Genomic DNA, 24,320 nt, shown 5'->3' with positions numbered 1-24,320 from the left:
AAAAGCAACAATTTTTTTTTAACTGGAAAAATATTATCGGTGGTCAAAGCAGCTTGAAAATATTTTTTCACTGTGGCATGAAAACAGAAACAGAAGGAACAGGGTGATCATTCTGTTAAGAACATATTTCACTTCCAAGCATTAAAAATTGAAGAATGGTAAATCCTTAAGACTACACGAACTACATGACAGTTTATTAGTTACTTGAATATTGTTTTAAATCAGTGCACTGTTCACTGGATCTTAAACAAATGTAACCCCATCTACAATTTTCTTTTCATTAAAATAGCAAGTCAGTGCTGAAATATCCATAAGTTTTCCAGGTAAATTCTTAAGAACCTTTATGACACCTATACCATACCATTAAGTGTCACAGACCAACCAAGGAAACTCAGTAAATGTCTTGTAATCAAGAAGTTTAGTATTTTTCCCATTTAGAAAGGCCCGTGCCTAGTTGAAATGTAAAAAGCCAATGAAGACATTCCCAGACTTTTCCTTCCTAAGACATACACAATACATAATAATAATCAGTTGTGTTCTTTCTAGCTCCTTTTAGAAGGAGTAGGTTTTATTTCATTTTGGTCAGGGGTGAGAGACCAGGGGCGAGAAGACAGATTTACACGGTCTCTGATACAAGTCATGACTACTTTAAGGGTCACTATTCTCACATATTTATTTATCCAAAAAGAGAAGAGAATACTATTTTGATGAAAACAATAATTAAATTCTTTGGCACTCATGTATTTCTTAGTCCTAGTATAGACAACCTTGAATTCTATTTAATTTAAATGAATGCAAGGCAGGTAGAGATTTCAAAAGACCTTGTAATTTAGCATCTTTTTCTGTAAGCTCAATATTAGATAACTAAAATAGTCATTTTCTAAGAAATAGAACAATGATTTATAGAACTAAAATCTTGGTAAACTTAAGAATTAGAAGACATTCAGAAATGATGGGTTGAATCAATTAAACCAAAAGTTGAACAGTTAAGGCTATTTACTACAATCCAATTAATAGAAGCTCAATACAAACAAACTGATTAACATAAATCAAGGTAAATGTTTCTTTGTCGATCCAGAAACAGAGCAATCATAGGAATTAAATGTTTAACTAAAAAAGAATTAGATGACAGAGAGATGCAAACTGAGAAACAGAGTCTTAACTATAGAGAATAAACTGATGGTTACCAGAGAGGAGGTGGCTGGGGGGGATGGGGAAAACAGGTGATGGGGATTAAGGAGTGCACCTGTCCTGAAAAGCACTGGGTAGTATAGAGAATTGGTGAATCACTCTACTGTACACCTGAAACTAATATTATACTGTATGTTAATGAACTGGAATGTAAATAAAAACTTCAAAAAATATATTAATACTAGTCATTCACCCTTTATTTAAAAATTTTTTAAATATTTCTTTATTTTTGAGAAAGACAGGGATAGCTTGCAAGCAGGGAAGGGGCCGAGAGAGATGAGGGAGACACAGAATCTGACTCAGGGCTTGAACCCGGGATCTGCGAAATCATGACCTGAGCCACCCAGGTGACCCCAGTCATTCACTCTTTAGACGATTTCTTTTGTACACCTGACTTACTAGTGAATTAGCACAAGATAGGGGTGCCTGGACAGCTCAGTTGGTTAAGCATCCAACTCAGGTCATGATCTCACAGTTTGTGAGTTCGAGCCCCACATGAGGCTTTCTACTGTCAGCAAGGAGCCCGCTTGGAATCCTCTGTGCCCCTCTCTCTGTCCCTTCCCCCACTTGCTCGCATGTGTGCATGGAGGTGTGTGCTAACTCTCCCTCTCTCTCATAAAACGTTAGAAGAAAGAAATAGCACAAAATAGTTTTAAATTGAAAATTAGAAAAAAAAACCCTTCACTGCACAAAACATAAAAGGCTTGCTCATAGATTTTTCAGAGACAGATAATATTTTCCCAATTTTACCAAGAAAAATACACGATTATGCTTACTATAAAATACTCTAATATCCTGAATGAATTTGTAATATTTTATAACAGGGATATAGCATATGGATATTTAGATTAACAAATATAATTACTATAAACCAAGTTTGTTCCTTGTTTCACAAAAAATATATGATGAAATACAAAGTGAATGAAAGAACGTTTTTTTCATTCTAAGACTACAAATTATCTCATCACCTAACCTTTCATGACAAATCATGAATGTTCCTTATAAGAGTAGTACAACCTATACGATTTTGGAATAGAACAACAAATTCATATTGCTTGAAGTTACATAAGTTTATTATTATTAAAAGAAATTTGACAAAAATACTTTTAAAATGCTAAATATAAAATATTGACTTGCTATTACTATTCTTTTTCTTTTACACAATGGAATTACATTACAGCCCAGAAAATTTACAGAGAATAATAAAAAATGCATTTTGCTAATAAGCAGATAATTTAAAAAGATAACTAGTGAACATTAAAGAAATATTTAAGTCTAACTTTAAATCATGAAGGCAATCTCTGCATTACAAAGCCAGAAAACATATATAAGCAAATGCTAGAGTATATAATATGCCCTACTTTGTATGTAAAATACATTTTTTGGTGCTTAATAATGCAATTACTTGGCTTTCTGAAAATGTATAGAAACACATTTTCAAAGGAAAAAGTATTTTAACTCCTTAAAAATGGATATATAGGCATTAAAGGCAGCAGTCATACAAAACATGTTAATGAAACATTCCAAATAAACTGACAAAGAACACATGAATCTAACATTTCAGATCTGACTAGTCATCATCATCACTACTGCTACTGTGAGTCATAATCCACTCCCTGTAGGCCTGAATTTTCTGTAAGCATGGTAAAGGAAAAAGAAGCACAAAGGTTAGTTAAGCATGGCAAAATGCTTGCAAAACATGTAAAATTATGAAATGTTCAAGGAGTCAGAATAATTTTGAAGCAGACTTTTCAGATCTAGCCGACTTTCAGATAAGTAGGGCAGTAATTACGGATATAATATTCTGTAACTTGAGAGACCTAAGACTAAGCTTCAATGGGTGGTACACTCAATGGGTGGTACACTCAATGGGTAAAATAATTTGGTAATACCAGTAAGGTATTTTGTGAATATATTAGAATTGTTACTCTATTTCTCTAGCAAGAACTTGAATTGACTACTAGGAAGCACTATAATATGGTACTTCTTTCTAGATGCAAAGGCATATGATCAAAGAGTATATTTTATATTTAATTATATATTGATATACATAATTTAGTGAACACAGAGTATCTTTTTTGGAGAATTAGAAAAGAAAAGGAGAAATATTTGCAGTATTAAACATTTTCTAAGAGCACCTCTGTTAAGTCACTTAGATTAAATCTTGGCAGATGAGATTTTAAATCATTTTTCTATGTCATCTACTTTTTTTCTATAGTACTGGCATTCATGTTATTTTAAAGTGTTTGATAATAATAGAGTTCTGATTAAAAAACGACCATTACCACCAAACCAACAACCTACTTCTTATACTTGTAAGAGAATAATGCTAGCCAAAAACATCCTAAGGCCTCTGGTGAATTCCTATAGGTATTTCAGCTATTACTGTGTTTAATGCTTTTGCTGAAAAACAAGTAAAACGGCTGACAAGGATTTTGAGGTTTTAGTCATTTAAATAGCTCTTTTAAGCAACTAAGACTGGCCCACTAAAAATAATATGCACCTTTAAAAACACAGTCAAGAGTCATGACCTTTAAATCCCAAAGTTTAAAGCTTCATCAAACAATGAAGGTATAAAATAAATTTACTTGTCACTAAAATGAAGTTATCAACTGTGAGAAATTTTTAGTATCTCATGTCTTTCTTATTTTGCTATTACCTACTTCCTAATAATGATGATATATTTCCAAATTCTCTTCACTACTCATCCTTACTAAATTTATTAAAAATTTCTCAAGAAATTTTTTAGTTTTAATAGGTGATTTGATAACTATTTGCTACAATAAAATGTTAGTAGTATGTTATTAACATATGTTACTAAAGTAAGTAACATGTTACTTCCCTAACAAAGGCAGGAACTGAATAGAAGTATATTTTTCAATAGTATTAACCACAGATGACTTCTGCACGGTTTCCATCTTCCAAAGAATGATACACTCTACGTCACTGTAGAGATTATACAACGAAATGCCTTTTAGAGCACAACCTTTCACTAGATAGCCAGTTCTATCCCAATATGCAATTATTTTGGTGCTTTAAAAACATCTTAAATACATTATCACTTTATTAAATAATACAAATTAACTCAATGGTCATGTTTTACTTTATTAGATGGAAGTATATTTTATTCAAAATTATATACATGTAGTTGGTAAAATATTAAAGCTTTAAATATTTATCATGGCCATTTTACACATGACAATATTTAAAATATCAAGACTATAAAGGAAGCACCATATCCCCAGAGTTTATAATTACTACAAATACTTTCAAGTCTATATAACATAATGAGTCCTGGTTTGTTTTTAAACAAATTATTTACTTTAGTATTCCACATCTAAACCACAGATGAAATAACTTGAAATCGGTATAAACTATTATGGTGTGCTACTTACACCATAATCCAAAACTTAAAAAGTTCAATTTTCAAATAAAAAGTTCAATTTTCAAATTAAGAAAAGTATCTAAATAGATAAAACATTCTACCTTCCAATGGTTCACTGTTTCAGAAGCTAATTTTCCTTTCTAAAAGGATGTTGGGCTCTCATGTGAACTGCTTATCAGATTCCACAGGTTTTAAATAGACTGCATAAGGCAGGAACAAGGTCATGACCACCTGATTATTATCAAAAGAAAAGCCTAAGAAACCCAAGAATTCGCAAGAGCAGTGGAACTAATTCTTCCTTTATCCATGCCCAAGTGGACATGAGAATTATATAAAAGTTACTAGTGGCCTGATAATGCAGAGGGAGTACCCAAACTGAAGCGGTCTAACTGATTAAGTACCACCAGTTACGAGGGTACAAAAGGCACACCGGTTTTCAACAAATCTAGCAAACCCAGTAAAGCACTAAGAATACCCTACAAAAAGATCAGATTCACTAAAATCCTATACAAAAAGTTACCAATACAAAAGCTTTTCTTTGTATTCAAAATACTGAAACAGCTGTATAGTTTGTAAATTTTAAGACTAAAATCTACTGCTGGCTTTCACTTGCAAAGTCATGCATTAACTGTTTTCATATCAAACTTTTTGATGCCTGTAAAAAAGAAAAAAAAAAATCTTATAGTAAATAAATGTACTTTAAAACCCAAGTAAACATAAGAAACTTCTAAACAGAGTTAAACAAAACATATAAAGCCCAAATAATCTAACATATATTTGAAACATATACTTTAAATAAAGCAAACTTGATTAAATTAATCTTAATGTGTAACATATTTCTTCACCCACCTGTAACATTTGGTTGCCAGTACCATCCCTCAACCTGTAAGGTCTGATGACTCCATCCTCATTAAAGAATCGAGGGGGTCGCAGGCTCTCCACTTCATCAGAACTCTCTGTAGCTCTACAGGGGGAAAAAGAACAACTTGACTATAAAAATTATTCAAATACTCTTAAGTGCACTTTTTTTTTTTTTAATGTTTTATTTACTTCTAGGAGAGAGAGAGACAGCGTGAGCAGGGGAGGGTCAGAGAGAGAGTGTGATTTATATTCTGAAATAGGCTCCAGGCTCTGAGCTGGCAGTCAGCACAGAGCCCGACGTGGGGCTCGAACCCACAAACCGCGAGATCATGACCTAAGCGAAAGTCGGATGCTTAACCGACTAAGCCACCCAGGCGCCCCTTAAGTGCACTTTTAAATGCAACTACTGCAAAGAATGTTCTTTTGGATAAGACTATGATATCACTTCTCTATTTTAAAATTTGTCTTAAAAAATAAATAAAATAAAATTTGTCTTTATGACACCAATATTGTAAGTTCACTAGAAAAATAGAGACTTGAAAAGAAGTTTGTTTATAGCTTGTCCTGGACTTTCTTTGTAGACAACAATCAGAGAATGAGAAATGAGGAGTATTGCTTTTTTTCTCTGATTTAAGGCTTTTAATTTCTTTTTTAATTTTTATTATTAAAAAAATTTTTAATGTTTTATTTACTTCTGAGAGAGAGAGAGAGAGAGAGAGAGAGAGAGAGGAGGGGAGGGTCAGAGAGAAGGGGGGATACAGAATCCGAAGCAGGCTCCAGTCTCTGAGCTGTCAGCACAGAGCTGGACGTGGGCTTGAACCCACGAACTGTGAGTTCATGACCTGAACTGAAGCTGGATGCTTAACCGACTGAGCTACCCAGGTGCCCCGTAATTTCTTTTTCTACTGTACTGTCTGGTTCCTCCAATACCAAACATAAATATAAATAAACATAAAAGTAGATTGTAGGCAACCTTGTTTCATTCTTAGCTTTAAAGGGACAGCTTCTACTGAGTTTTCCATGAAGAACCAATATTAACAATAATTTCATTTTGTATTTTAAAGGCGCCTTTTGACACGCCAAGGAAGTTCATTTCTACTCTTAGTATGCATATAGTTTTTGTTACTGTTTTTGAAAATTTTGAATGGGTAATGAATTTTAATTAGAAATTCCTTCCTGGTCACTGCCATGATCTTATGTCTAATCTCCTTCAATCTATTATTGCTATAAGTCAGACTGATTACAAGTATGGATTTTTAATGCTCAAATACCCAACATATTCCTACTTGGGCTTGATATGCATTGTTTGAAATACATAAATACTTTGCTAAAGGTAGTACCATAATAAATTAACATTTTTTACTGTATAGTCCTACATGAGAATGGTCCATTTGTTTGTTCACTCATTCAACAAATATTTAGAGACTCAGTAAGTAATAAGAGCTTACTACATAATGTACCCATACATATGGGGTAAATTCACCAATTAAAAAGCAGAGATTGGCAGAATGGATAAAAAAGATGATCCAACTAAATACCGTTCGCAAAAGATTCACTTTAGAGTCAAAGACATAGTAAGTTGAAAATAAAAAGACGGAAAAAGATATACCATGTAAATATTAACCAAAAGAAAGGTGGAATAACCATACTAAGATCGGAAAATTATTAAACTTTAAACAAAAAATACTCACTAGATACAAAGGACATTTTATATGAAAAGGGTTAATCCATCAAGAAGATATATAATTGATAAACATTTAAGTTCTTAACAACAGAGTTCTCAAGTACATGAAGCAAAAACTGGCAGAACTAAAAAGAGAAAAAAAATCTACAATTATAGTTATTTCTGTATCCTACTTTCAATAATGAATATCATAGAGACAGAGAAGATCAGCAAGGGAATAGAAGACATGAATAACACTATAATCTAACTAGACCTAACAGGCATCTATACAGAGAACACTTAATTCAACAATGCAAACTACATATTCTTCTCAAGTGTACACAAAATACTTTCCAGGACAGACTATGTTTTAGGTGATAAAACATGTCTCAATAAATATAAAAGTACTAAAATTTATAAAGTATGTTTTTTTTCTGGCTACACAGAATAAAATTAGAAATCTCTAACAGAAGGAAATTTGAGAAATTCACAAATTTGTGGAACTTAAACAGCAGAAGCCTAAATTACTACAGGTCTAAGAAAAGTAACAAAGGAAAGTAACTACTTTGAGACAAATAAAAAGACAACATACCAAAACTTATGGGATGTAGTGAAGACAGTGCTCAGAGATTAATTTATAGCTAACATTTAAGAAGAAGAAAGATCCCAAATCAATAATCCAACTTTACATCTTTAGAAACTAGAAATAGAAAAGCAAACGAAACCAAAGCTAGCAGAAGGAAAGAATTAAGAAAAATTAGGGCAGAAAAAAAATTTAGAGAAAACATAAATAAAATAGAAAAACAATGGAGGGAATCAATGAAACCAAAAATTGGTTCTTTGATAAAGTCAATAAAAAACGACAAACCATCAAAGAGAGAGGCCTTCAAATGATTGGAAAAAACAGACAATATGAATAAGACTTATACCAAATAAATAGACTGAAAGAGTAATCAAAAATCTTATCAGAAATAAAAGTCAAATCCAAATGGGCTCACTAGTGAATTTTATCAAATGTTTAAACACAAATTAATGCAATTCTTCCACAAAATCGTCTCAAAAAATGAAGAGAAGGGAATATTTGCTAATCATTCTAGGAAGACAGTATTATCCTAATACCAAAACCAGGCAAACATCACACAAAAAAACTACAGACCAATGTTCCTTGCAAATACATATGCAAAAAAACTCAATAAAATTTTAGCAAATTAAATCTAGCAGCACATAAAAAGGATTATACATCATGATCAAATAGGATTTATTCTAGCTATGTCACATTGGTTCAGCAAATGAAAATCAATTAATGTAATATACTATATTAGTAAAACAAAGAAGAAAACAATGTCAATTTAATTAATACAGGAAAAGCATCTGATAAAACCTAATATCCTTTCATGATAAAGGCATTCAAACTTGAAACAGAAAGGAACTTCTTCAACTTAATAAAGAATATCTAAAAAAAAAAAAAAAAGAATATCTAGGGGGCACCTGGGTGGCTCAGTCAGTTGAGTGTCTGACTTCGGCTCAGGTCATAATCTCACGGTTCATGGGTTTGAGCCTCACATCGGGTTCTGTGCTGGCAGCTCAGAGCCTGGAGCCTGTTTTGAATTCTGTGTTTCCCTCTCTCTCTGCCCCTCCCCCGCTCATGCTCTGTCTCAAAAATGAATCAACTATAAAAAATTTTTTTTAAAAATCTACAAAAAAGCCATGGCTCTTATCAGAGTTAATGATGAAAGACTGAAAACTTTCTCTTTCAATCAGGAGTAAGACAGGCATGACTGGTTTTAGTAATTCAACACTGTACTAGAGTTCTGGCCAAGGTAATTAAGCAAGAAGAAGAAACAAATGGCATTCAGGCTGGAAGGAAAAACTCAAACTACTTTTATTTTTATTTTTTTATTTATTTAAAAATGTATTTTTCAGAAAGAGAGAGACAGACAGAGGCAGAGAGAGAGAGGGAGACAGAATCTGAAGCAGGCTCCATGCTCAAACGACTGAGTCACCCAGGCAGCCCATACTACTTTTATTTCTAAATGGCATGATTTTATATATACAAAACCATAAAGAATCCAACTATCAGGGGCACCTGGGTCGCTCAGTGGGTTATACGTCTGACTTCAGCTCAGGTCACGATCTCGTGGTTTTTGAGTTCTAGCCCTGAATTGGGCTCTGCACTGACATTGCAGGCCTGCCCGGGATTCTCTCTCTTGATCTCTCTCTCTTTCTCACTCATTCCCACTCTCTCTCTCAAAATAAATAAATAAACTTAAAAAATAAATTAAATCCAACTATTAGAGCTAACAAACAAGTTTGGTAAGGTTGCAGAATAAAAGCTCAATATAGAAAAACTAGTATTTCTATATACTACTAATACACAATCCAAAAATTAAATAAAAACATAAGAGCACCAAAAAGAATATAATACTTATGAATAAATTTAAGAAAAGACATGAATATTGAAAACTACAAAACATCACTGGAAAAACGTTAAAAACCTAAATTAATGGAAAGACATCCATTTTCATAGATTGGGAGACTTAATATTGTTAAGATGGCAATAATCTCCAAAATGATCTTGATTCGACACAATCACTATTCAAAATTCCACCTATACTTTTTTGCAGAAATTAACAAACTGATCCTAAAATCCATGGTAATTAAAGTGACTCAGAGAAGAATATCTAGACAATATTGAAAAAGAACGTCAGAAGACTCATTGCTTACTGATTTCAAAGCTGACTACACAGCTATAGTCATCAAAACAGTGTGTTACTGCATTAAGGACAAACATACAGATCAATGGAATAGAACTGAGAGTCTAGAAATAATCTCCAATTTATAGTCAACTGATACTGGAAAATAGTGTCAAGACCATTCAGTAGGGAACATGGAGTCCTTTCAAACAAATAGTGCTGGGACAACTAGATTTATACATGCAAAAGAATAAATATGGATCCAGCCTCTCATCACATACAAAAATTTAAAAATTAAAATGAATCAAAGACCTGAACTTAAGAAGTAAAACTGTAACTCTGCTAGGAGAAAATACAGGCGTAAATTTTCATGACCTTGGACTAAGTAATGCTTTTTTAGGTATGACAGAAAAAGCATAAGCAACCAAAGATACAGATCAATCAGACTCCACCAAAAAGCACCAGTAAAAAAGATAAAAGACAATACATATATAGGAGAAAATGTGGTCGTTTCCAGAATATACAAGTAACTCTTACAATTCAACAGTAAAAAGACAATCAGCTCAATTAAAAAATGTAAAAGACATTTTACATGAATAGACATTTCTCCGGTAAATATTATGCAAATGGCCAAAAAAGCAAAATGAATGTTCTACATCATTAAGAAATACAAATCAAAACCACATTGAGATATTATTTCACACTCAATAGAGTAACTATTTTTAAAAAAGCAAAATGGAAAATAACCAGTGTTAGAGAGGATATGGAGAAATTGGAAACTTCTACATTTTGATGGGGACATAAAATAGTGTAGCTGCTATGGAAAACAGTCTGGTAATTAATTCAGTAAGTTAAACACAGAGGTTATCAAACTGACTGAGCAATTCCATTTCTAAAGAAAAACAGAAGAGAACTGAAAGCCTTTATCCACATGAAAACTTCAATGTTGTTTTCAGCAGCACTGTTTGCAACAAAGAGTAAAAACAACCTAAATAGCCATCAGCTAACAGATAACCCAAGGGAGCCTATTCGTACAATGGCATATTTAACCATAAAAAGGAACGAAGGTCTCATTTATGCTACAACACGGATGAACCTTGAAAACCTCATAAGGCTAAGTGGAAGACTCTAGCCACACAGAGGCTACACATTGTATGACTCCATTTTTTTTTTTAATATATTTTTTTTAATTTATTTCTAGGAGAGAGAGAGAGACAGCGTGAGCAGGGGAGGGTCAGAGAGAGAGGGAGACACAGACTCTGAAATAGGCTCCAGGCTCTGAGCTGGCAGTCAGCACAGAGCCCGACGCGGGGCTCGAACCCACGAACCTCGAGATCATGACCTAAGCGAAAGTCGGATGCTTAACCGACTAAGCCACCCAGGCGCCCCTGTATGACTCCATTTGTATAAAATGTCCAGAATCGGTCAATCTATCAACAGAAAGTAGAATAGTTGCCTCTGGCTGAAAGGAAAGAGACATGGTAACTGCTGACAAGTGCAGGGTTTTCTTTGGGGTGACTGAGAATGTTCTGGAATTAGTGCTGAGAGCTGTACAACCCTGTGAATGCTAAAAGCTACCAAATGCACACTTTAAAATGGCAATTTCGTACAGTATGTGAATTATATCTCAATTTTAAATGGACTATATTTGGGTGTTTAAAGTGGTATTAAAGATTTTGGGGGGTCTAAGGGAGGGAGGTAGATGGAGTTATGGAAGGGCAACACAAAGTATTTGTGTGGTGCTAACTGGTGGATAGACAAACATAACAAATGGGATGAGGGCACAGAGAAGCAAATGAGTGCAAGTCAAAGTGAGAAAATCTGAAAAGAACCAATGGATTGTATCCACATCAATCTCCTGGTTGTGATATTGTACTACGGTTATGCAAAATGTCACTATACTGAAATCTGGGAAAACATATGTAGTGGTCTGGATGGTGGTTCTCAAAGAAATCAGGCTAGATCCCTGAACTTCTGAATATCATTTTATATGGCAAAGTCTATGAGGAGGAGGTGAAGTTAAGGACTCTGAGATGAGGTGGTAATCCGGGATTAATCTGGGTGGGCCCTCAAAGCTACCACAAGTGTCCTCACAGGAGAGACAAAAGAGGGACATTAAGCATACAGAGGAGGAGGTGACTTGAAGATGAAGGCGGAGATTGGAATGGTGTGGTCACAAGTTAAGAAATGCCTGAGGCCACCAGAAGCAGGAGGAGGAAAGGCCCAAAGTCTACCTTCCAGAGAGTGCGCAGCCTTGCTGCCACCTTTAGTTCTGGCTTCTGGCCTCGACCCATAAGGGATGAATGTTTAGTGTTTAGGCCACCAAGGTCGTGGTCATTTGTTACAGTAGCCATAGTAAACACAGTACAGTGTACAAACCAGGGATCTCTCCACATCATTTCCTACAACTGCATGTGACTCTGCAATTATTTCAATTAAAAAAACCAAACTCCCACAGGTCAAGCAATGTTTTAAGTGATGTTGAAACAGACAAGGGCTGCTGCATTCACAGAACTTACATTCCAGCAGGAGAGACAAGCAAGGTAAAATAGATCGTGATGAAAACATTTAGTGATGAAAAGAGCTAAATGGAGAAAAATCAAGGAAGGAAGAGATATATGAAGTACCTGGGGGCAGGGTAGGGGATAAAATGAAACTTTAGGGTGTCCATGAAAGGCCTCACCGGGAAGGTTGAATAAAGGAAGCGACCATACAACATTCTAAGCAAAGCTAAGGAGTAGGTACACCACCTCCACTGAAAGCTCCACACCAGTTTTTCAGAGCAAACTTCTAATACTCTGATCTGAGATGAATGGGGAAGTGAGCATTTCCCTCTTCAACAATAGCAGAGCTGGTATTGTCTGTGTCTTAGCTTTTGGAACACCGCCCTCTCAATTATCCCCCCTGCTTTAAGGGCCACTCCTTTCCAGACTCCTTTGCTGGGTACTTCTTATTTTCCCAACTTCTCAGTGTTGATATATCTAAGTCCAAGTCCTTGGATCTATTTTTTTCTTCTTTTCTATTCTCATTCCCTAGGTGATCTCATATAATCTCACAGCTTCAAACACCCTATTCCAGGTTCACACATTTCAGATTTTTACCTCCAGCTGCACCTTTCTCTTGAACTTCAGACTCCTATACTCAGCAACTACTTGATGTCCCAGATTTAATCTTACCAGTGTAGCTTCCCTGAATATCTTACTCACATATAAGATAGCAACTTTCTTCCCTACCACTTGGGATGTCCGTATCTCTTTCACTCTGTTTTACTTTTTCTTCACAGCATTTTTCACCATTTAGCGCATTGTATATTTATCAGTTTATGTATTTTCATTTATTGTTCTCCCAGCAGAATTAAGTCGTATGAGGACAAGAACTTGCCAATTATATTCGTTTCTGGTTTCTTGAGTGATTAAAACAGTGTCTAATTGATACATATCTGTAGAATATATAATACATCCTCTTCAAAAATAATATATTAAAATGCTTAACGCCAAGTATTCACTTTCCAAATTGTAACTTATTCTTTTTTAAAGTTTATTTATTTATTTTGAGTGAGAGAGAGAGGGACAGAGAGAGAGAGGGAGAAAGAGAACCTCAAGCAGGCTCCTTACTTTCAGCAGAGAGCCCAATGTGAGGCTCAGTCTCACAAACTGTGAGATCATCACCTGAGTCAAAATCAAGAATCAGATGCTTAACCAACTGAGCCAGCCAGGCACCTCTGCAACTTATTATTTTTAATAATTTTAATTTCTACAAAGTGGGAAGCAAGAAACAGATTAGGGAGATGTTCACCTACCTAATTTCCTGTTAGGTCTCATTAGCTTAAATTTAATCTTTTGTTGTATTAGTTACAAGGCTCTGGAACAGAGAGAACAATAATGCAACCACGAAATTTCAATCTTAGCTAAATTTAACTTGGAAGAAGAGAGAGGACGTTTTAATTACTTGCACAAATAAGAGGTGCCTGGGTGGCTCAGTCGGTTAAGCGTCCAACTTCAGCTCAGGTCATGATTTCATAGTTCATGGGTTCGAGCCCCGTGTCAGGTTCTGTGCTGACAGCTAGCTCAGAGCCTGGAGCCTGTCTTCAGATTCTGTGACTCCCTCTCTCTCTGACCCTCCCCTGCTCATGCTGTCTGTCTCTCTCTCTCTCTCTCTCAGAAATAAATAAAAACATTAAAAAAATAGAATTATTTGTACAAATGAAGAGAAATAGAAGAAATGGATGTACTTACTCACAAAGTAAGACCATAATGGGAGAGGGAACACAAGCTGAGTTTAAACCAGGAATATAAAATACCATTCTCTACTTCTTAAAAGGAGACAGAATACTGTATTTGCTAACTTTATAGTGTGCACGCCACGTGTGTGTCTCATTACATATTATAATGCACCTCATTCAAGGCAAGTGAAGAGCCTGCCTAACTGGCTCAGCCTTTCCTGACAAGGCTGCTGGGAATGAATGACCAATGACCAATAAAGAACTCCATAAAGTTGAACTGTTACAAAGGCAACAACTTAAAAAGCAATTAGGAAGAACTTACATAACTTGCCATACTGTAAGGTGTGTAACCTTGAGGCAAACACATTTATTTCTCATGGTTTAAAAATTTTACTCCTATCTTACAAAGAGAACCTACCTTTTTATTCCCTGAAATGTACTGCTAGCCATGTCTATGATGCCTCCAGTTGGCCTTGCCACTGCTCCAACTAAACCTTTCCCAACACCTTTGAAGAAACCAGCTGCTCCTTCTTTTTGAGCCCCTAGAAAGGAAAACAGCAAAGGTTTAGGCAAGTTGATCAAGAATGAAAACAGAATCAGTTTGTGAAAGACCTGGTAACACACATCACCTAAAGGAATATACTTGCCTTTGATTGGTTTTGTAACAATTCCTGTTATGCCACTTACAAAACCCTAGAGGAAAAGCACAATTAAAAATTTATAGTATTTTCAACATGATGTCTTGAAAAACAGAAAGTTTTGCTCTCTAGATACTGTAAGAATGAACACATTGTCACGTAGTTTAGTTAAACAGAATGCTTTTTGAGGCTATGGACATATTTTGCGTAGGACACAACCCACTGCTCCTCTGATATCTAAATAATACTTGATGAGTGCAAGTTAAATGTCTATTTCCTTTTTTTAAAAAAATCATTAATGTCTATTTTTGAAAGAGAGAGAGACAGAGACAGACTGTGAGTGGGGGGAGGGGCAGAGAGATAGGGAGAGACACAATCCGAAGCAGGTTCCAGGCCCTGAGCTGTCAGCACAGAGCCCAACGTGGGGCTTGAACTAACTCACTGACTGTGAGATCATGACCTGAGCTGAAGTCGGACACTCAACTGACTGAGCCACCCAGGTGCCCCAATGTCTATTTTCATATTCATAGAATGTGGTCTTAAAAGACAGTCCCTGGTGTGTTCACAATTCTGGGAAATTTCTTACAGAAACTAAGCCTTTTCCTCCACGAGTGATGCCTTCTCTAAGACCAGCTGGTTGCTTATTCATAGCTTCTCTTCTCTTCTGTTGGTAGTCTTCATCCATAGTCATAGCTGCCACCCCTTTAGCCATAGCGTTTGTGATTCTGGAGGCAGCACCAGCTAATCCACCTAGCAGAAATTTTAATATTTTTAGTAAAAGCAAAGGCATCGTTACTTTCTACCATAATCACACCTGGTACATATTCTGTTTCTTACCGACAGCTCCACCAACTAGTGCCTTCAGTCCTAGGGCCATCCCCTCCACAAACTCTTCAGGACCCTGGATGGCTCCCTAAAGGGTCAAATAATAACAACAAAGGTTATATACATATTTTAAAGGTGAATGTATTAATATAAATGAGGAAAGCAGTAGTGACAAAAATAAAAACGTCCTAGAGGAAGTGACACCAGCAAAAAACTGCACGTTCACAATTCTCAGAGCTACGTCACAACACTGAAAGTAACGACAATCAGTTGATCCAAATTCAGGAATAGGACTATCCACCCAAGTGTACAGATGATGTCTTCTTTGTACCGTAAGTTACAGGATGAAAACGTAAGCACAGGCTACTCCTGATAATTTTTGTAAAAGAAATAACAGCACTTTAATTCTTAGTATTTCATATGTTTTAAATTATACTGTACAATAATATAATAGTTTTACTTTTTGATTGCCCTCTACATTGAAAAGTGAAAGTAAGAGTGTTTTGAATGTTTTAACAGAAAATTTTAAGGGACACTAAATAATAATTTTTTCCACCAATTAAGATCGCTGTGCACAGTGTCCACCTGCACAGTTATTTTTACCGTCCCCACAATAGTGCAAAGAGCACCTGTCTATGGTGATCTTCCTTCTACTATAGAATGAAGTTTCCTGACCTTTAATATTCCAAAAGAGTACTTATAATTCAGTGTATCTTCTAATGTTTTAAGTTTAAACTTTTAGGAAAAAGGTAAACGTATCCCTCCAAATTTCCCAATCTCTCTTACCATTGTTTGCTGCAAAATCATGTCCTTTTGTTTTATCTCCCACAATCTGTTTGCACACACACCTCAAGTTAACAACTAGAATGCATGATGTATTCAGAGTATTAGTGATATATTGAACAATGTAAGAATAATTATTTTATTACCTGGTAAGGTTCATAAAAAAATGCTTCCACACCTTCAGAAAATTCTCTAATCAAGCCAAAGGGATTTCCCAAAACTTCAAGCCCAAGAATGAGTACATACATTTGCTTAATGGCCTGAAAATGAAACACAAACTTAATCAGATAACCAGAAAATTTTTTTTTAATATTTAGTACTTTTTTTTTTTAGGCTAACACCCAGGGTCACATAATGGGTAAATGGCAAAACTAGAATCTAGACCCTCACATCTTGACTCAGGCTTAGTGATCTGTGCACTATACAACAGTGGTCTCAGATGCTCTGTAAGTTATACCATAAGATACAGCAGTCTTTCTAAAGGTGGAAAAAAATCCTTTCAAGTAATATATATAGCTGACTCAACAACACAATTACATTAAAAATACCTTGTGTTCACCAGCTAGTTACTAGTAAACAGTTGCCCTTGAAACTATTTTTTTAAAGTAAGTCTGGTGAATTACTTAGTTAATATTTTATTTAAAGATGTTTAAGTCTACAATGATCCAGAAAGTATGTCAGTGGCAAAAAACCAAAAAACCAAAAACTGAACCAAAACAAAAAAACCAGAAGGGCAAAAAACTGAAATGGTGGCAGGGCTCAATTTCTTTCTACAATTCAGAGAAAAAGTTAAAAAATTTTGAAAATGGCTGTTCACTTCCTTGTCACATCTACATGTAAGACATAAAAGGTTTCACTATTTTATATTAATCTGTCCCTTTGTAACATAATCTCAGACAGGGGCGCCTGGGTGGCTCAGTCAGTTAGCGTCCGACTTTGGCTCAGGTCATGATCTCATGGTTCGTGGGTTCAAGCCCCATGTTGGGCTCTATGCTGACAGCTAGCTCAGAGTTTGGAGCCTGTTTCAGATTCTGTGTCTCTCTCTCTCTCTGACCCTCCCCTACTCACGCTGTTTCTCTCAGAAATAAATAAAAACATTAAAAAAAAAAAAAAAAGTAAAATAATCTCAGACAAACCTGTTTTGAATAGTGTCTTATTACTTCAGATTGTAGTTCAGATGCTGTGTGGAATTGATAGTTGAGTTCAAAAAATGCAAGCCTGAAAAACACATATAAATATGTGTGTAGGTGTGTATCGATGGAGAAGATGATGGAGAAAGGTGAAGAGAATGCTTATAACATTAACAAATGGTTTCATTTTCTTTAGAATTTTTCTCCAAATCTTTCCTTTCAGTACATTCTCATGCCAATCAGAAAATCTACTCTTTTACATGTATCTCTGCACATTCTGGTCAAAGAACCCTCTAAGAATCTTACAGAAGCTATGGATCTTATGCTCAAAACAGCCACCTATACATGCTTTCACATAATTTAGGGGATTCAGAGACCCTGTACATATGGACTGTATTACTCAATTCTGTCCCATCATGACCCACACAGAAAATGTTTGACACACTGAGATAAATGGAAGGGGCTGCTCAAGAATGGCCAGGGTTCAGTTGCTGCAGGTCCTGTCCGATCAAGTGACAGGTGAGGAATCAAGATCAGTTTACTTTTAACCTAGTCACAGCATATATCAGATCCACAACGTGGGAAGCTCTGTGTTAGCAGATAAGACAGCAGTGGGACTAGAAATCTTACCCTATTCCCAACACCTTCAAACCTATCTTCTTTATGTTCTATGTTCTCTAATTTGTTACTTAACTTTACCTAGATTTAGAATTGCATCTTACTGGACACACTGATTCTTACTATTGTTCTTAATAACATTTCTAGGTGCTACCTGAAAAGGTCATTTTCATCTGAAATCTTCACTCAGACTTCTTTAGTCTCTTTGGTCACATACTCTAATAGCTTCTGTTATGACTCCCATTAAAATGTAAATTCTTGGCTGTAACATTTAAAGGAATCCCTTCATTTCCCCTATCATGGTATAAGTTTTGTTCTAGTCACATATGCTTTGAAAAATCTTCATCCTATAAGTCTTGAGGCCATATCTTTGCAGCACCATACCTTTGAGGACACAGAGGAACTTCTTAGGAATCCTTCCCTAGGCCAGCAAGGCCTTTTATAATGCATAAACTTGTATGGCCTCTGTTTCTCTTTCTTAAGGAACTTACTTAATAATCATTCTGTTCCTTAATAGTTAAGGCTTAGCAGGTAATATGTTAAATTATATTCCATTTAACTATAAAGACCATATTTGCCTATGATCTGCAACGTCCTTTACACACTTTTCACTTATAAAGTTTTCAGGCAAATGTAAAATGATCTTTTAATCTATTTATAGATTTGAATATTAAACATACTTAAAAACCACATCTTGCACATCTGTAAGAGTGGCACCAATACTCTTCAGCAAAAGATTTAAGGAATGAACCGCCATCAGTCCTTCCTGTTTTTCTGAATCTTTAGCTTCTTCTCTACCGGATCGCAGTGAAACGCTTAAGTGCAACTAAAGAGATAAAGAGAGAAATATTTTAAGAACTATTTTCAAACTGACAATTTTAACTTTTAAAATTCAATCTTTAAATTTACTACACCATAAAGATCTCAAAATTACCTATTTTATACCAAAATTATGTAAAAAGTTAAAGAAATTTAAAATTGAATACAATTCTTTTAAAATTTTATTTTATTTATTTATTTTTTTTAATGTTTTATTTATTTCTAGGAGAGAGAGAGAGAGAGAGAGACAGCGGGAGCAGGGGAGGGTCAGAGAGAGAGGGAGTCACAGACTGAAATAGGCTCCAGGCTCTGAGCTGGCAGTCAGCACAGAGCCCGATGCGGGGCTCGAACCCACGAACCGCGAGATCATGACCCAAGCGAAAGTCGGACGCTTAACCGACTAAGCCACCCAGGCGCCCCACAATTCTTTTAAAATTTTAAATTCAGCAATGTTGGCTAATGATATTTAGATTCAATCCAATTCTTTTGGTAAACTTAGGAAAATAATAATTTGTATATATTTTTAAATAATATTAATAATCTAGAAGTTGAAGTTGTTGAAATAACCCAAATATCTCCAAAAGTAAGTGCGTCAACTATTACAATTAAGTTAGCATGGTAAAACCAGTTAACACACACTTTTCCTATCATAAACATAGTCACTGTACGTATACATAGCTATGCAAAAATCTTCAAGTATTATGTAATTCGGAAACTTCGTGTTAAGAACTTGTATTTTGTTGCATTCAATCTTCAGTTTTTAAATCAAGATTACTTTATGAATTAATTTAAAACTTAAAGACTACAGTTAATATTATATTACATTATTTGAAAGTTGCTAAGAGAGTAAATAAATCTTATAAGTTCTCATCACAAGAAAAAAAAATTTTAACATGTATGGTGATGGATGGTAATTTGACTTATTGTGGTGATCATTTCAAAGTGTATACAAATAATGAATCATTACCTTATACACCAGAAACTAATGTATGTTATATGTCAATGATACTTCAATAAAATAATACACAATCATACACAAAATTTTGAAAACTGTCATTAAACATGTTAACAGAAAACTAAGGTAACATAATGTTAGGTCATGATATAAACATAAGTACATGTTTTACATGGGTCCAGTATTATTTCCACATGGTAAAAAATTATTATAAGTATAAATAAAAATTTTTAAGGATTATTCTTTTTTTTATTTACACAATTTATATGCTATTAGAGAACATAATTTACATGCTCATCTCCCCACACAGATGAAGTCAATTTGCTATTCACCTAGATTATCAAGGATAATAAAAATGACTTATTTTCTCCTACCTTGATGGGAGATATATGAAAGTATTCATAGAGGCTGACTTGTGATGAATCTACTAATGAAGCTGTTTTATATTCTTCTTGGAAAGCTTCTATATCTTTATGAAAAAGTTCAACCTATAAGAAACAAACAAGTATTACAAACTTAAGGGATCCATCTGTATGAGTTCATATACTGCAGAACACTCCCCTCTAACATCCAGATTCAACTTTTGCTTGTGATTGGAAAGTTACTGCATCTAAAGGGAACCTAACACTTCTATTGTTAGTAAAGCTCTGTCCCTTATAAACTGATAAGCATATCTTCTACGTTTCCATGTAATCCATTAAACACATTTAAAAAGTTTTCTAAATGTTTTTATTTCTGAGAGAGAGAGAGAGAGAGAGACAGAGACAGAGACAGAGACAGAGACAGAGACAGACAGCATGAGCAGGGGAGAGTCAAAGAGGGGGGAGACACAGAATCTGAAGCAGGCTCCAGGCTCTTAGCTAGCCATCAGCACCTGAGATGGGGCTCGAACCCACGAACCATAGGGTCATGACCTGAGCAGAAGTTGGATGCTTAACTGAGTGAGCCACCCAGGCACCCCTAAAAACATTTTTATTCTTGTGACTACGTTTATCTCAAAAAGCTACTATAATCCAATTCAATACTTTTTTTAATGTACATTTATTTTGTTTGTGTTTGTGTGTGTGTGAGAGAGAGAGAGAGAGTGCGCGCGCAACTGTGAGCCTGTGCACAAGTGGAGGAGGGGCAGAGAGAAGAGAAACAATTCCAAGGAGGCTCCAAGCTTAGTGCAGAGCCTGACATAAGGCTCGATCTTACAACCTTGAGATTATGACTTGAGCTGAAATCAAGAGTCAGACATATAACCTATTGAGCCACCACGTGTCCTTCCATCAACATTTTCTTAGGAATATATTTTTAAAAAATAGAATCACATTCCAGTTGCAGCTTTTTGGTAAATACCTCACTGACATCTACAGAGGCTAGTAATATAAATAAAAAAGGGGAAGGCTCTGAAAATGATGTCGCACGAAGTGATTATGGCTTTCAGTTTTGACAAACAACATTATTCTCTTTCCAACACTCACAAATCTAAGTTACTTCTATGTGTTGAGAAACAGCTCAACATTCACATTTAACCCATCATCAAAAATATCAAAATGATAGCTTTATTACAAGGTTAGTATCTGGAAACTGACTTCTGGGATGACAGTGTGACCAGCTTCCCCAGTGAAACTGGTGAAATTTATTTAAAAAAAACCCAAACATTTAAGGCTTCTATAAATGAACCCAAGGGTATAAGCAAATTAAACATCTTTTCAAGAAAATCTACAAACATTTGGTAAGAAAAGTGAATCAGTGGTATTTGCACAAGGAATACTCTCACGGATCCCTGTCCTAGTTCACTAAGCCATAGTGCCACTCACCTGCTCTACTCAGGAACACAAAGCTCCCTTTCTGCCTAGTCTCCCTGAATGCTATACCTGCCGCGCAGGAGGCATAAAGATGTCAGCATTTCTCATCCTGCCCCCAGCTCCCAGCTGCTAATGCTACATTACGGGGGATGTGGGAGCTTCCATTCTCTGCCCCTCGGCTGCTACCCCCAACTACTCCTGGAACAAAGGCTCTATTTGTGTGTGATACTGCTGAGAATACTGGGTTCTGATCACTCCTGTTCCTCTCCCAGCTCTGACGCTCCAGTTCAGAGATTTTACCTGGGGAGTAGGGAGGTAGAGGGCAAAGAAACTTTAAAATAGTTCCTAATCTTTTCCCAAAAAATTGCCTTCAACTACAAGAGGGTGAAAAAGTTCAAGCCTAGGCTTTAGGAAACAGTGAATGTCATGGTGAAAGGCAATTAGAAGGAAAATCATTGATTCAATGAAGATAAGCTTAAACTGTAGGCCTGTTAGTTTTCATGACAGAAATGGCCAGAAACAGTTTACAGGGGTCCTCCTAAGGTCAAAATAAGTATTAAAACACTGATCTCCAGTCAATTCCTTAAAAACAAAAAAACAAAAAAAACAAAAAAAACCCTCAAATTTGATTGGATTAGTTTCAGAGCAATTTATAGCCTAAGGTACTATTGAAAAAAATAAAGCATTCAGCCAGCAATTAGTGGAGCATAAGAGCTGGGTGTGGTTGTGGGAAGATAAGAAGGCCCAGCCCCCAAACCAGTTATTCCAGGGTGATGGTGGCTGTCCCAAATATTCACCTCTCTGAGGAGCAACACTGAAAAACTAAACACCATAGGCAAAATCAGGGGTGTGCATGGGATAGACTTCAATATAAAAATCTAGTTACTAAATGAATAAATAAGCTGGAAACAAGAATAAGCTATGGAGGAGAGGACCCAGTAGCCAGTTTTTATAGTATGTCACCTAAAATGTCCAGTTTCCAATCAAATATTATGAGATATGCAAAGACATAGGACTGTATGAACCATACACTGGGAAAAAAGCAAGCAAAAGAAATTGCCTGTTAGATGTGACCAGACTGGATTAAAATATTTCAAAGTAACCACTGTAAATATGTTCAAAGAACTAAAGAAAACCATATTTAAGAAAGTAAATTATGATGATGATGTTTCATCAAATAGATTATATCAATAGAGAAGGAGAAAAATTATACAAAAAAATCCTAAGAGAAATTCTGGAATTGAAAACTGTAACAAATGGAAAATTCACTAGAAGGAGGTAACAGTGGATTTGAGTTGATAGAAGGAATATAAACATTTTATTATATGCTAAATTAAATGCACTGCTTCATTAGTGAACTTGAAGATAAAGGTTTACAGAGTATGCAATCTAAAGAACAGAGAAAAAAGAGTGAGGAAAAATGAACAGTCTCTGAGAAATGTGGGGCACTGTTGAGCAAACTAACATACACAATATGGGAGTATAAGGAGGAGAGAGAGAAAAAGAAGTAGAAAAAAATATCTGAAGAAATAATAGCTGAATACTTTCTAAAATCACTGAACTCTGTATCCAGGAAGCTAAATGAACTTCAACTGCATAAATGGAAAGAGAGTCACAACAGATATGTAAAAGTAAAATTACTGAAAGTCAAAGACAAGGAGATAATCTTCAAAACAAAAGGAGAAAAGCAACCTATTACATACAGGAGGATCCTGGTAAGATTAATAGTTGACATCCTGGCAGAAAAGAGGCAAGAAGGCAGTGGGATAAATTCAAAGCACTGAAAAAAAAAATTGCTAACCAAGAATCCTATATATAGTATAGCTACCTTTCAAAATGAAGGGACATGAAGACATTCCCAGATAAACAAATACTGAGAGTTTACTACTAGTAGGTGCGTCTTACAAGAAATACTAAGGAAGATTCCTCAGGCTGAAAGCAAGTGATCCCAAGTGGTAATCACAATTCAAATGAAAAAACAAACAGCAGGTAGCACTGGCAAAGACAACTGTGCAAGTATAAAAGATAGTATAAATATTTAATCTTTTCCTCTTCCTCTAACTAATTTAAAAAGCAAATGACTAGGGGCTCCTGGTGGCTCAGCTGGTTAAGTGTCCAACTTTGGCTCTGGTCATGATCTCACAGTTTGTGAGTTTGTGCCCCACTTCAGCCTCTGTGGGCTCAGAGCTGGAGCCTCCACAAAATACCACTAAACCAAACAAGTATTTAAAAAATTATTTATGTTACCAAGTGGGATTCATCCCAGGTATAGAAGGTTGTTTTAACATCCAATATAATAAAATCAGTAGAACGAAAACCACATGATCATCCCAAAACAGGCAGAAAAAATATATGATAAAGTCTGACACACTTTGATGATAAAAAAAAACACTTAATAAACCAGGAATATTAGCGAACCCAACCAGATAAAGGATTATCTGCAAAAAATCTACTGCTGATACCATAATTAATGGTGAAAGACTAAAAGCTTTCCCTTTAAGATCAGAAACAAAGCAAGGATGTCTGCTCTCGACACTTCGATTCAATGTTTACTGCTGTGCTAGGGGTTCTCGCAGGGCAATTAAACAAGAAGAAACAAAAGCCATCCAGATTGGATCAGAAAGGAAGACGTAAAACTATTCTCAGATGGCATGATCTTACATAAAGAAAATCCACAAAACAACTAGCAGAGCTAACAAATGAATTCAGAAAGACTACAGAATACAAGATCGGTATAAAAACAT

General features: G+C 35.3%; 1 protein-coding gene across 4 annotated transcripts in view; it reads right to left on the bottom strand.

Annotated features, from left to right (window-relative positions):
* The window catches only part of VPS13A (vacuolar protein sorting 13 homolog A), a 228,593-nt gene that overhangs the window by 18,513 nt on the left and 185,760 nt on the right, over window positions 1–24,320 (bottom strand). For 2 of the 4 annotated variants that reach the window (XR_005530230.1, XM_039242171.1), the window contains exons 60-68: window positions 20,158–20,271; window positions 18,690–18,835; window positions 17,398–17,479; window positions 16,408–16,521; window positions 15,491–15,566; window positions 15,240–15,403; window positions 14,663–14,708; window positions 14,434–14,557; window positions 5,426–5,540 (exon numbers count right to left, since the gene is read on the bottom strand). Coding sequence is in view for 3 of the 4 variants with exons in the window: in XM_039242171.1 (XP_039098102.1) it covers window positions 5,426–5,540; window positions 14,434–14,557; window positions 14,663–14,708; window positions 15,240–15,403; window positions 15,491–15,566; window positions 16,408–16,521; window positions 17,398–17,479; window positions 18,690–18,835; window positions 20,158–20,271 (981 nt within the window). In the remaining variant the exon portion in view is untranslated. Of the gene's footprint in view, window positions 1–2,326; window positions 5,232–5,425; window positions 5,541–14,433; window positions 14,558–14,662; window positions 14,709–15,239; window positions 15,404–15,490; window positions 15,567–16,407; window positions 16,522–17,397; window positions 17,480–18,689; window positions 18,836–20,157; window positions 20,272–24,320 lie in introns of those variants that run through there. The other 2 variants (XM_039242174.1, XM_039242173.1) reach the window with 2 other exon arrangements.

Source organism: Hyaena hyaena, unplaced genomic scaffold (assembly GCF_003009895.1).
Source record: "Hyaena hyaena isolate Hyena2069 unplaced genomic scaffold, ASM300989v1 scaffold_206, whole genome shotgun sequence".
NCBI lineage: Eukaryota > Metazoa > Chordata > Mammalia > Carnivora > Hyaenidae > Hyaena > Hyaena hyaena.
The sequence above is the reverse complement of the archived record's forward strand: the minus strand, read 5'-3'. Positions and strand labels throughout refer to the sequence as shown.